The following is a 12484-nucleotide window of genomic DNA, read 5'->3' as shown; positions in this document are numbered from 1 at the left end:
TATTGGCAGTTAGCAAATGACAAAATGTATAGGTCAATCTGCAGATGTAAACATACCAAAACATGATTATTGTTACTTGATATTTTATTTCCTGTATATTTGTATTTTAATAATTATGGTATGTCACCAGATAGCTTTTGAATCTGGGCACTGGAGTGGGCGGAGTCATCTGCAATTTCACAGTCAATCTGTAGAATCCATGTGGATACGGACCAATGTAATGGCGCTGGTTGCATCCTTCCGTTTCCTGTTCAGGTTTCATTTAACACCTTATTGGATACAACACAAAGGGCCATATTTGCTAAGTATCTGTAGTGTTTTTATAGACACTAACGGGACAAACAGAATTTTCCAACTCCATATGTATTTTAGAGCGTTCCGACTGTAGACCGCAATAGTGACATTGTCAGTGTGTGGGAGTGGGGAAGAGTCCCATAAATGAAATCCAAATTTTTGGGATTTTACTCATTTATTCAGAAAGAGCCTACCACTATGAAATTTTACTCCAAACAGCTTTGAGATGTCAGTAGTCATCAGCCATTTCAATTGCATTCATAACCTATTCAAGTCAGATACAATTAAAACCAAGGTATGTAGTCCGTTGTTACATTCATAGCACCTACTCAGTATGATTGTATTTGGTGCGGAATAATTGTAACAGTAAATGTAAACTCCCTATAGAGTGTATACACATATTTTTTTTTAACTAATAATAACAAGGAAACACATTTATGTAGTATGTGACTAGCAGCATCCTCAAATTATGAAGCATGGGGCTCTATTCATTAAACAATACTGTGATTTAAAAAATTGACGCACAATCAACTTTGTAATTTACCATAAAGCGAGTTGTGGTAATGTCCAAAAAGATGAGGAAAGCTGTTTTTGTTTGTTTCTTAACATCCAGGTTAGCTTTTATAAAGCAAACAGCTGACCACGGACCAATTTGGTGTTTCTTTTCCATTAACACAGCATCCCAAAGATGAGGTCATGTTAAAACAGCAAGCAAATTAGCTGAACCCATTTAACAGTAACAGTATTTTAGGAGGAAAACATCATTTTCACATACTAAATAATGTGTTCACTTGAGTATATTTCCAAAACCGAAAGTGTCAGCTCAGGCATATATCTTACATTGCAAGAATAGGCTGTATGGATTAACCACAGCATAAGGCCATTGCAATAGAACATACCATTGCTTTATAATGCACAAAAATATCAGCAGAGTACCTGGAGGAAATATGTTATGAGAACTAAAATGGTTAAATCTGTTTTCTTTTATTTTGATGATACTGGAAGCAATTCAAACAATAAACAACTGTTTAACAACAATAAATTATAAAACAAAAATAAATACCTTTAGAAATAACTGCATACAACTACTAATTGTATATATTCTTTTCCATGAACTGTATGATTATTCGACAACAAGCTACTGAAGCAAGTGAAAAACAAAGCCTACAGAATCCCAATGTTTCAAACAGAGTCAGAATAATTGTAGGCTTTGCAATGCCAGTAAAACAATGGTTATATTCCTATAGTTATAATCGTCAATATAGTTGTGGAATGTATACATCATTTGTATTTAATTACAGGAACCATAAAAACAACGCATGTGTTGTTAAAATACAGTGAATTTGTCGGTTTCAGTTTCACTTTGCCTGGAGATAAACATTCCCAGTGCACTTCCATTTTCACCTCCCGAACGTCATCTTCATCCGTAGAATGAATTATGGCATGAAGTGTTAGCTCTACTAATAATGTTTATTTCTGAAATATGTTTCTTAAGTATTATAACTGCATGCTTTGTGCTTTGTGTGTGTTTTTCACCAGCTAGTACTGTTGGTGACAAAACAGCCGAAATTTAGCTAGTCGCTGTTTTCAAATGCAAATCCAGTTTTATTGGCGGTCAATTCAATATATTTGAGAAAGGTAAGTCTCCACTGCATAACAGAACAGGGAAACGATCCTACGTTCAGAAATAAGACAGTTCTTAAATGGAGGGAGTGTTTTATGATGCCAATTGGTGTCATCCGGGTTCAAGGAGTTTTAACAAGCATCAGGATCTGCAAGGAGGCGTCCCAAAATGCCTGTCAAACCTGTTGTGCGTTCACAGTGCTGGCAGTGCAGGCAGTGCAGGCAGGGCAGGGCTACACAGATACACAGATAGTGCTAAAGTTAAACCTCCAAACAACGCAAAACTCTGGTGCTACCTAGTCGTTTTATGTTTAAAAACCATTAAAACCGTAATTTTAATCTGAATTTGACATTAAAACAGACAGATAATGAAAGCAAAAATATTTTTCAAGCAAAATCAATGAAAACCTAATATTAACTTAAAAGCTTCAAAATTTGATATTGAGACATAGCTTGCAGATCATGAAAGCTAAGATATTAAAGTAGTTGCTACATGTGACTGGTGACAAATGGCAGTAGCTATGGTCTCAGTAACAAAACTTCGGTGCTAGCTTGTCACCTTACATTTAAAACCTGCAGAACTATATTTTACGCAGCATTCTGGATGAACATACAGATCATGAAAGCCACAACATTTTTCAGGTAAAATCAGATGAAACCCATTAACTTGTAGCCATGAAAGCAGTCAAGGCGATTCTATGACTAGTCACAATAATCTGGCCAAACAATGCAAAACTGGTGCTGTCGTGTTACGTTTAAAAGCTTCAATACAATATTTTTACTCTGAATTTGCCATTAGGACATACAAATTATCAAAGCCAAGAGATTGATCTACTGAAGTAAGATGAAACTAAAACACCCAAAAATGAAAATCTTTGACATAAAACTTAATTTATAAAAATTGCCATAGCGATGTCTGACTGATTATGATAGAACGGGTCACATAGGCTTATGTCCTCTCTATCCAGTAAGAGATCAGGCAGCATGCGTGCATGTGTTTGAAGGGAGGGACTTCGGAGGGAGAGCTGAAGGGAGATGGTGGGAGGTGGTGGATCTTTTCCAAATATAGCACTCTCTTTTCTCCAACCTTGCATACTGCACCTTTAACAAGGAATGAACTGTAAAATACTAGCCTTACTAGCGGTTACTCAGTGCTAAACAAATTGTTAAAATGTAGAGCTAAAGACCAATATAGAAATTGTAACTGGAATGGAACAAGGAAATACTAAAAAAAACACTGTCCTGGCTGTGATAACTCAACTGCAGGCAGTTTGAAATTAGCAGGGTAATTTGTGAAGTCCTATTAGATCACTTTCAATACATAATACTTACCTATCAGTCAACAAGAGAGGGGACATGGGACTTTGACTTTCTTATGTAGGTTTTTACCTACTTCTGCGTCGTGGATGTGGGCTGGGCTCCAGGTGAAACTAAACAACAATTGTCGGGAACATCTTTGGATAGCAGTCCATGGTTATTTTTTTGCACAGACTGTGGTGGCATGGCGTAATTAGATTTATTTACTCAAATTGCACAGGACATTTATTTGCTTTGACCGTGTATCTAGCTTAAAAGCTGAATGATAAAAGTCATGGAAAAATGAGTCAACATCAAGAGTCAAGAGTTTTAATTAGCAACTAGCTTCTTAACGTCTCTCAGTGGTCCAGGAGACAGCCATGAAGGCAGTAGCTAGTTCATTTTAACTAGCAATTAGCCAGATTTGCTAGTTGCTAGATAAATATAGCGTGATAGCTTCTGTCAGTGTTCCAGGAGACAGCCATGAAGACAGTTCATTAACCCTGCTAGCCACTGCAGGTGGGATGTCTAGCAGAATTATCCCTGCTAGTTTGTTAGGTAGCAAGCAATAGGTTTTTATCAGAGGTATTCTTAACTAGCAAACATTACCTAGTTTGCCTACTAAGCGGCTAATGTCACAATCACCAAGCTGAATAATGAATAAAAAATTAAGCGAATGTTTGGGTTCTGGATCAAAATAAATCATTTATTAATCACTAGTTAAAACTTGCTTCCTAACTTCAGTCTGTTCCATTGTTACAGGAGACAGCCATCAACCCTCCTAGCCAGGAACTGTGGGTGGGATCAATAGGATGGGTAGCAGTAGGATTAACTGAGATGTATTTGTGGAATCAAATGCTGACCTGACAATCTGTGCATATATATTCATGATGGGCTCATCAGAGCAGGTTCAATGTTTTTCAAGAAAAATCTTTTTGCGAGATCTCAGCATTTTTGTTTTTACTTTCCCATTTCCCTTTAGGAGTTCTGTCGAGCTCCTGATACAGTTACTGGTATAAAGAGTTAGGGGTTGTCAACAGTGCTCTGTTTAGAGCAGTGGTGCTATTTGTGCCATGGAGGGCTGGGAGTATGCAGGTTTACATTCCAACCAAACACTTTACTGGCTGATTTCACAAATTAGTTCCCTCTTCTCTGGTTGAAGGTATGGTAATTAGTGAAATCAGCAGGGGTAGTGACTGGTTGGAATGAAAATCTGCATGCTTTCATCAATCACTGGCACATGATTGGGCTACACTGCCACCCCAGATGTGCGTAAATCATAGCCACTTGCACACATGGAACATACAACATTGTCAGGTTGTCATATTTGTTGCATATTGGTGAATAAAAACCAACACTGGAGATACCGGGCCCTGTTCACATATTACAATCAATTTCTCTTAGATTTATGGCATGTTTTTACCAGGTTTATGAATCCTGTTGAGAAATTAACACTGATACAGTTAAAACATATTTTAATTGTATCACTATTCAGTAAAATAACTTTTTTTAATGCAATGACACATTTTTTTTTTCTATGACCACAATAGAATGATGCAGTTTTGTAGTCCCTGGTGGTTCTTCAAAATGAGTCAGCCATAAGCCACAAAGTGCTTGGTGAAGTTCTTGAGGGTTGCCATCAAGTGATCGTCATTTCTTTCATGGATATATAGTGAACCTTTTTTTTAAAACATAATACATTCTTTTTTCACATACTATGGCTCTGTGGTCCAGTATCGTAAAAAAAAAAATTCTGGTAAAATTTATAAAATGGCGTAGGCAATCAGTGAGATTTCATGTCTGTTTTACCCATTATATGTTTCCTTGTATTTTGCTCTGGTCTGAATAATATTATATAACATTTTGGTAGAAAGATACAGAATAGCAAGCCAAAACTAGATGCTAAAATTGCAAAAATCTCCACAGCTACAGTGAACTTTCCAGGTGAGCTGACATAAGCTGGGATAAAGGTGATCCAGACTGCACAGAATATGAGCATGCTGAATGTGATGTACTTGGCTTCATTGAAGTTGTCAGGCAGCTTACGAGCCAGAAAAGCTAAAACAAAGCACAATATAGAGAGGAGTCCGATATAACCCAGTACAGCCCAGAACCCCACTGCTGATCCGACATCACATTCTAGAATGATCTTTTCTTTGTAGTGCTTCATGTTCTTGTTGGGGAATGGTGGGGATATTGTTAACCAAAGCACACAAATAAGGACCTGTATGAGAGTGAAAGCAAGAACACTCAGTCTCTGCTGCAGAGGCCCAAACCACTTCATCACATTACTGCCTGGAAGTGTAGCCCTGAAGGCCATTAACACCACTATTGTTTTTCCCAGAACACAGGAGATGCAGAGGACAAAGGTGATCCCAAACGCAGTGTGGCGCAGCATACAGGACCACTCAGAGGGCCGGCCGATGAAGGTAAGAGAGCAAAGGAAACACAGTTTCAATGAAAAGAGCAGCAGGAAGCTCAACTCTGAGTTGTTGGCTTTCACAATGGGTGTGTCCTTCTTTATAAAGAACCACACAGCCACAAATGCAGTAACACATGCTCCAAATATAGAAAAAATAACAAGCACGATTCCCATAATTTCATGAAATGACAGAAATTCGACAGCCTTTGAAATACATTGATCTCTTTTAGCATTGGACCAGTGCTCTTCCTTACACTGAATACAGTTGTTCGAATCTGTAAAGAAATAATATCATTATTAGAACACTCTTACAGCTAAGGCTGTACAGTAAAATGAGCATATACAACACAATAAAAAAGTGCAACTAGGAAATGTTCTCTTTAGACTGGTTAGAGTTGACTACCTGTGGTATTGCTGATTTCTCCCTCAGCGCAGGGCACACAGTCATAGCAGCAGACAGGCCTTCCTCTCTGCACAGCCTTCCGAGTGCCTGGGGGACAGCTCTCACTGCACGCTGACCTGGGTTTCTGTGCAATGGACAATGTGACGTTTGAATAGATCATAATAATTATTTGCAATACTTTATCATATAGATATGTGGCCCATAAAGGAGGGTTTTTAATACTTTTGTGAGATCTGTCATAGTACCATTTCCTGTGGAACAGTAAACATGGAGCAGTTGCTTGTGATTTGCTTTGAACCTGACTTTAAATATGACGATCTTAGCATAACTATTGTGAATACGTATAACCTACAGTCAGTCATCAGCAATCACCAATCAGAGTAAGTAAATGCTGTGTATGTATTAGCTAGTTAACTATGTCTTGCTTCCTAGCGATCGTTATAACTGACGCTAGCTAGCTATTGAGAGAACTAGACAGATCTTTATCTATCTACCTGTTTATCTATCTATCTTGCTAGCTATCTACTGATCTACCAAGGCAGTGAGAGAGAGTGTGATATAGTTGTCGTTGGCCAGCTATAGTTTTTGCTGACTAATATATGTACAGGCGTATGTAAACTGATTCCTAGCTTCTGTTCTGTCTGGATTAGCAGGGTTGATAAACTGCCTTCATGGCTGTCTCCTGGAATGATGACAGAAGCTAGGAAGGAAGTGTTTTTATTTTAATCCACTCAAATGTTTACTTAACTTCTTATTAATTATTCAGCTGATGATTGTGACACTTAGCCACTTACCGAGCTAACTATTTAGTTAACCCTTTTGCAGGTGTGTTCTAAAACATTTCCAACATTTCCAAAGTTTTTCTGCATGTTCACCAGGTGTTCTAGAATTCAACTGTTACATCACCCTAGCCTTGGCATGGCTGAAGTTGCCCTTGATATGAGCGCTGATAATTATTGTAATTATAATAATATCATTTGTGCACATACTCACCCTCGTAGGTGATGATGTAACTCAAAAATTTAGAGTGAGACAGCAATTATTGAGCCACTGATTCGGTGAACAAATCTTTTGAACAAATCTTTTTAGTGAGCTGATTCTACTGATTCAGTACACTGAAAAGAACTAATTTGCCCATCACTACTAACTTAGCAGATATTTAAAACTGGCAACTCATCGGATGTTTACTAGGAACAGAATAAGTTTGGCATGCACAGATGCAATGTTACTGCTAACCCAAACGTTTGATTCAAGTTAAGAAAATAAAAGGCAATGCCACCAAATACTAACAAAGTGTATGTAAACATTTGACCCACTGAAAATCTGATATAGTACATACAAGCTGAAATAAATCTTAGCTATTATTTTGAAATTACCAAAATGGAAATAAAGTAGATACCTTAATTGAATTAACACGGTAAGCAACGGTAAACAATGTATGCTGCTGAATTGTTTGAACTGTTATAATTGCAGCACACAGGTATACAGCTGCATACATGTGCTGTCATCAGACCACATTTTCATGTAGAGCATAAACACTTACCTCTTTTTGCCCACCAGCCCAAACCATACTAACAGGTCTCATCACAAACTGCTGCCCAGATGGTAAAGAGGCATCATAGTTGCCAACCACTCTAAACTGTACTGCACCATCAGGACCAAGCTGCCAGTTCACCACCTCATATCTTGCCGCTGGATCTCCATTACTGTCAAAAGAGACTTTCTCTCCAGTTCCCAAAGTAAAATTGACTTTTTTCAGAGACCTAAGTACCTGTAGGGCAACAAAGATTTAAGCTGAGATAAATATTTGATTGGGCTGGTTCATAATGAGGATTTTATTAGCTTCGTAAGAACGGTTTATTTATTTACCTGCCAGGGCTCTGTATTCACACTGTTTGTACAGTCTTTATGGGCTGTACATGCCAATAAGCCATGTAAAGAATGAGCAACAGCATATACTGCTTTGTAAACATTGGTGGAGCTTCTCAGCTCTGATATGTCAGTGTATTCGTTTTTCACTTCAGTTAAGCTCTCAGATCCCGTGCACGGATTCATGTGAGGTAGATTGTTTTCATTTGTGAGGGAACATTGAAACACATTTTCCCAAAAGTCTATGACAACAGTATTATCTGGGTATTGGGATGGGTGAAGTTTCAACAAAAACTCTTTGAAGCCATTTATTTTGGCTTTGGTAACAGCAAAGCCAATAGACCCTCCCAGTATTCTGAAAGTTGTAGGTGTTACTAAACTGCTTGATGTCATCCAGCTTTCACAACCAATCATTTGGAGACCTGTAATATTCTGAAGTGTCAGCTGCTCCAGCAACTTGATCATTTCACCCTCACTAAGAAATGCTACAATTACCTTTGCAGTACCTCTTTTGATAACATCTACAACTTTCAGTAATTTCTCTGGTTGTGTCCTGTAAAACTTCTCAGAATACTCAATGCAGATCCCTTCCTGCTGAGCAGCTTCTATAAATGTGGCCATCCCATTGTTGCCGTAGTCGCTGTCACTTCTCACTGCTCCTATCCAGGTCCAGCCAAAGTGCTTCACCATCTGAGCCAGTGCTCTGCTCTGGTAATAGTCACTGGGAATGGTTCTGAAGAACGTCGGGAACGTTTTCCTATTGCTCAGACATGCACATGTTGAAAAGTGACTGATCTGAAAAAGTCAATATAAAGCATATGAAAACATAACCATAATGAATTAGAGGGACGGGGAATGGATATCATATAATTGACACAATGGAGGAAAACTGCTTTTTAATAAACCAGAAAACAGCTAGCAAAATCATCCGGACATTTTAAGGACTTTTCAGTTGAAATCTATTATAATTATGTTTTGTGTTTGGGGAAATATCTTCTGAATGCAAGTGTCGCAAAATCAGTAATTCTTAATAGGGGCGTCCATGGGAATGCTGTAATAGTACAACTTGTGTATCCCCACAGTGGCAAGTCAATTTTTTGTATCACAATTATTGTTCTCCCCATAATGTTTTTCAACCATCATTTTCTCTCTGTTCAACAACACAGATGAATCTATGTTCACTATGCTTCTTTGGAATATCTTATATTACAGTCACATACCAAATGTTTTTATCCATCGAAACTCACATAAGTGGAATATGTTCAGAAAGAAAGAGTTATGTTAGGCACTGGCATATTTTCTAAGTTGCATGCCAGTTCCCAATATCCACCACATTTTAAGAATATAAAACATTTTCGATAAAATGTCAGTAATCTATTTTACAAATACAATCAGGTAATGTCTGTAGAAATTATGTTTAATAAAAGTGACAAGAGCTATTCAATTTTCAATTGCAAGTAAAATGTTGAAATAATACTTAAACATAAATTAATGTTTCGATTTTTTAAATTATGGTATTTTGGACTATAAAGTTGAATAAAGTGTTTTGAACATTAATTTTTCAATCACTATGCACCACAATACACTTAGCAGAAGCATAGAAGAATACTTTGCTGGGGACTATTCATTTTTGATGGCTGGAAGCATTTAATCACTAAAGTTAATGTGTCATTTCAGAGGTATTTTTAAAAATGTTTCCCCCCCAAACATTTAACATAAATATAATATTTTCCATTAGTGCTATTTTTCCATGACATTTACACAACAGATAACCCCTGAACAGGAGACTTCTTATGCTACTTCAGCTTTTAAATATCAATGAATGCCTACTCACCACTGGAATTTGAAATAATCCTACTGTTGCAGCAATTGCCATAGTGTTTGTAGATCCTGATTCTCCAATGATGGCCTGCACCATGGCCGGTGTGGAGCAGGATGTGTCGGTCAGTGTTTCGTCATAACCATTCATCAAAGCCAAGGCTGACTGTATTGAGAATGCTGCAGAGAAACAGGTGTCATATATTTTATATCCAAGAGATACTCCTGGGAGGACATCTGTTCTGTTGTTTATTTCTTCAATGGCGAAGATCATAGCCTGGGCCACCCAGAATTCTCTGAAGTTCACTCTAGAAATGAAACATTATGTAGATTGTTTGTTTTAATTATCCAATTTGAACATCCTATTTTACACTGTCATTTGGCAGTATTTGAAAAGGCATGCATCATGTATTTACCCAGCAGGCACCAACAATGCCAAGTAACATGTAGAGTAAATTCAATAGCTTACATTTTTCACATTATTGATTTTACTCCTAGGATTCTTGGAATCACAGAACATATCATGAAATTACCACTAATACAGGCAACTCTTACAGGTTAACCTCACCGAGAGCATCTCAGCAGTTCTGGTTTGGCATTAAATTTGATGGTCGTGTCCAAAGGAATATTGTGCAGGGAGAAGACTCCACCGATGTTGATGTCTCCATGTTGATAGAAGCTGGGCTTGGCTGCCCTCCCCAGTATTCTGCATGGTGGAGTCTGTGCTGCAGCCCAGAGGACTGTCTGTACCAGCAGAATGATCTGCAGTGCCATCCCACTGCACATATCACATCCAGCACTGCTGTGTACCTGGTTTAAATACAACAGTTTTAATTCTCCATCGATCTGTGATTCTCAAAGGCATGGCTGAGTCCCAGGATGAGCAGGCTGAGTTGAAGCAAATTGCGAAAGCAACAGAAAAAGTTGATCAACATTTGAAGACACAGGAATATAGGGCTATAGGGCTATGACTTGATTGTGGGGGGTGTCACCCAACAACTACCTAACACAATAATGATGCAAGCATAACAATCACTGCAACGCATGGAACATTACCAGACATTGCACACTGTTACAATGAGACTATTGTCAGCTAATACATACATTGCTCCCACTGGTCATGCAACATGGTCAAAATGACCTCAAAGTAAGAGATACATTATTTGTTTTACATTAATTGATGAGACACAGAGACTGCACACATTTGGCTTCTCAATAAAATCTGCTCGAGGAGCCTATGTTGTAGCGCACTAAACACTCTGTGTAACACTTGAAAATGTTTCACTCCAAATGTGTTGCTAAAATATAGTATAGGCCTCAGGAACCAGGATATGTTGCTCTAAACTGATCTTTGGCAAAAATGGTGTCTCTATAGTGCCTGATAAGAAATTTTGCATTTTTACAACACTGGGTTACATTGTTATCTTTATTGCAAGCAACTAATCAAAGATGTTTACGTTTGATTATCTATATTTGGCATGAATACATTTCTCATTAGATATTACTTCCCTGCGTGCCTGCCATGCTTCAGGTCGAGACCAGTTGTCTTATGCATGGGCTGCACAAATTCCAGCCATTCCAATGTACATAACTTTGCTGCTTACTGATTATTTATGAGCTACTCTTCCCTTTATTAGCTGTAGGTATCTTAATATTGATTAATGTATAAATGTGTAGATTTTTTCCCTATCATGCATGGAAAATAGTACCAACTACCAAAATGATTTATATTTTTGTCTGTCCACAGTTTGAGATTTGAAGAGTATTTGTAGTTTTGCTACGCATAAAATGTGTGAATTTTGTTTAAGGTGCTAAACATGTAAATAATATTGGGACTAAACTCGCTCCATAAATTGCTAGCATTCTGAAGATTCCAGTCGAATTCCCCCAATAAAAGTTTTCTTTTTTCTTTTTTTTTTTCAAGTGTTAATTTGTTTGTTCTAAAAGGCCAATCAAATAATTACATTTCTTGCTGATGGAGATAACACTGGCAATACAAATATTCAGTTCACACTGTTTATTTATTTAATTTATTTATTTGGCAGGAGTTAGGCAGTAATGTACTTTGAAACCACTCCAGAAATAAAACATAATAGTTTTATTTTGGTCGAGATCAGTTGCTAGCATTAGATAATATGACATTATTGCTGACTTGTAGCTTTTCTTTCTTGTAGCTAACCATCACTTGCTTATAGCTAACAGTCTAACTGACAAAACAAGCAACCTGCTAGCACTTAAAGGGGTATTACACTTTAAAACACATATGGGCTTATTTTATTTCTAATTTTCTTCTAATGAATGTGTCGACCTTCATTTTTCGATTAGTTATTTCATTTTGTTAATATTTTACGATGTTTTGTTGCTTACCTTTACAAATTCAGGAAGTAGACCTAGGCAGCATATCATTGCGCGACTTCAACGCTATGCTTTTCTTCGAAGAAGAAAAAACCGGAAACCGTACTACTATGTGTGGACTTGCGCTAAAAAAAAAAAGAAATAGGTCCTTGTTTCTAACGTTAGAAATTTAAAACGAAATAAATAATCGAAAAATGAAGGTCGACACATTCATTAGAAGGACAATATAAACAAAACAAGCCCATATGTGTTTGAAAGTGCAATTCCCCTTTAACTTTAGCTAATATTAGCTTTCCCTTCTAACATACTCAGAAGTATATTGTGGCGAGCGGCAGCAACTAGACGGCCAAATAAGGGAATGGAGAAACAGAACTTGCTTTGATAGCCAACTGGCCCGGTTTTAT

The 12484-nt window shown here is 37.4% G+C and overlaps 1 protein-coding gene across 1 annotated transcript; it reads right to left on the bottom strand.

Annotated features, from left to right (window-relative positions):
* Window positions 1-3658: 3658 nt before the first annotated feature.
* LOC135236776 (extracellular calcium-sensing receptor-like) lies at window positions 3659-10499 on the bottom strand. The gene is made up of 6 exons (XM_064303307.1): window positions 10294-10499; window positions 9742-10033; window positions 7908-8702; window positions 7582-7809; window positions 6039-6162; window positions 3659-5910 (listed from the first exon to the last, which is right to left on the bottom strand). The coding sequence occupies exons 1-6, from the start codon at window positions 10497-10499 to the stop codon at window positions 4997-4999; spliced, it is 2559 nt and encodes an 852-aa protein (XP_064159377.1). The 3' UTR covers window positions 3659-4996.
* Window positions 10500-12484: the final 1985 nt, after the last annotated feature.

This window comes from Anguilla rostrata, chromosome 12 (genome assembly GCF_018555375.3).
Source record: "Anguilla rostrata isolate EN2019 chromosome 12, ASM1855537v3, whole genome shotgun sequence".
Classification (NCBI taxonomy): Eukaryota; Metazoa; Chordata; class Actinopteri; order Anguilliformes; family Anguillidae; genus Anguilla; species Anguilla rostrata.
Note: the sequence above shows the minus strand (reverse complement) of the source record. Positions and strands in the feature narration are given on the sequence as shown.

Bases quoted from the DNA above. Each gene is read 5' to 3' on its own strand.
- LOC135236776 (XM_064303307.1), bottom strand. From the start codon at position 10,499: ATGGCACTGCAGATCATTCTGCTGGTACAGACAGTCCTCTGGGCTGCA. The intron at 10,034-10,293 runs GTGAGGTTAACC...TTTCATTTCTAG, and splicing joins GAACTGCTGAGATGCTCTCG to AGTGAACTTCAGAGAATTCT. The intron at 5,911-6,038 runs GTAGTCAACTCT...ATTTCTTTACAG, and splicing joins AGAAATCAGCAATACCACAG to ATTCGAACAACTGTATTCAG.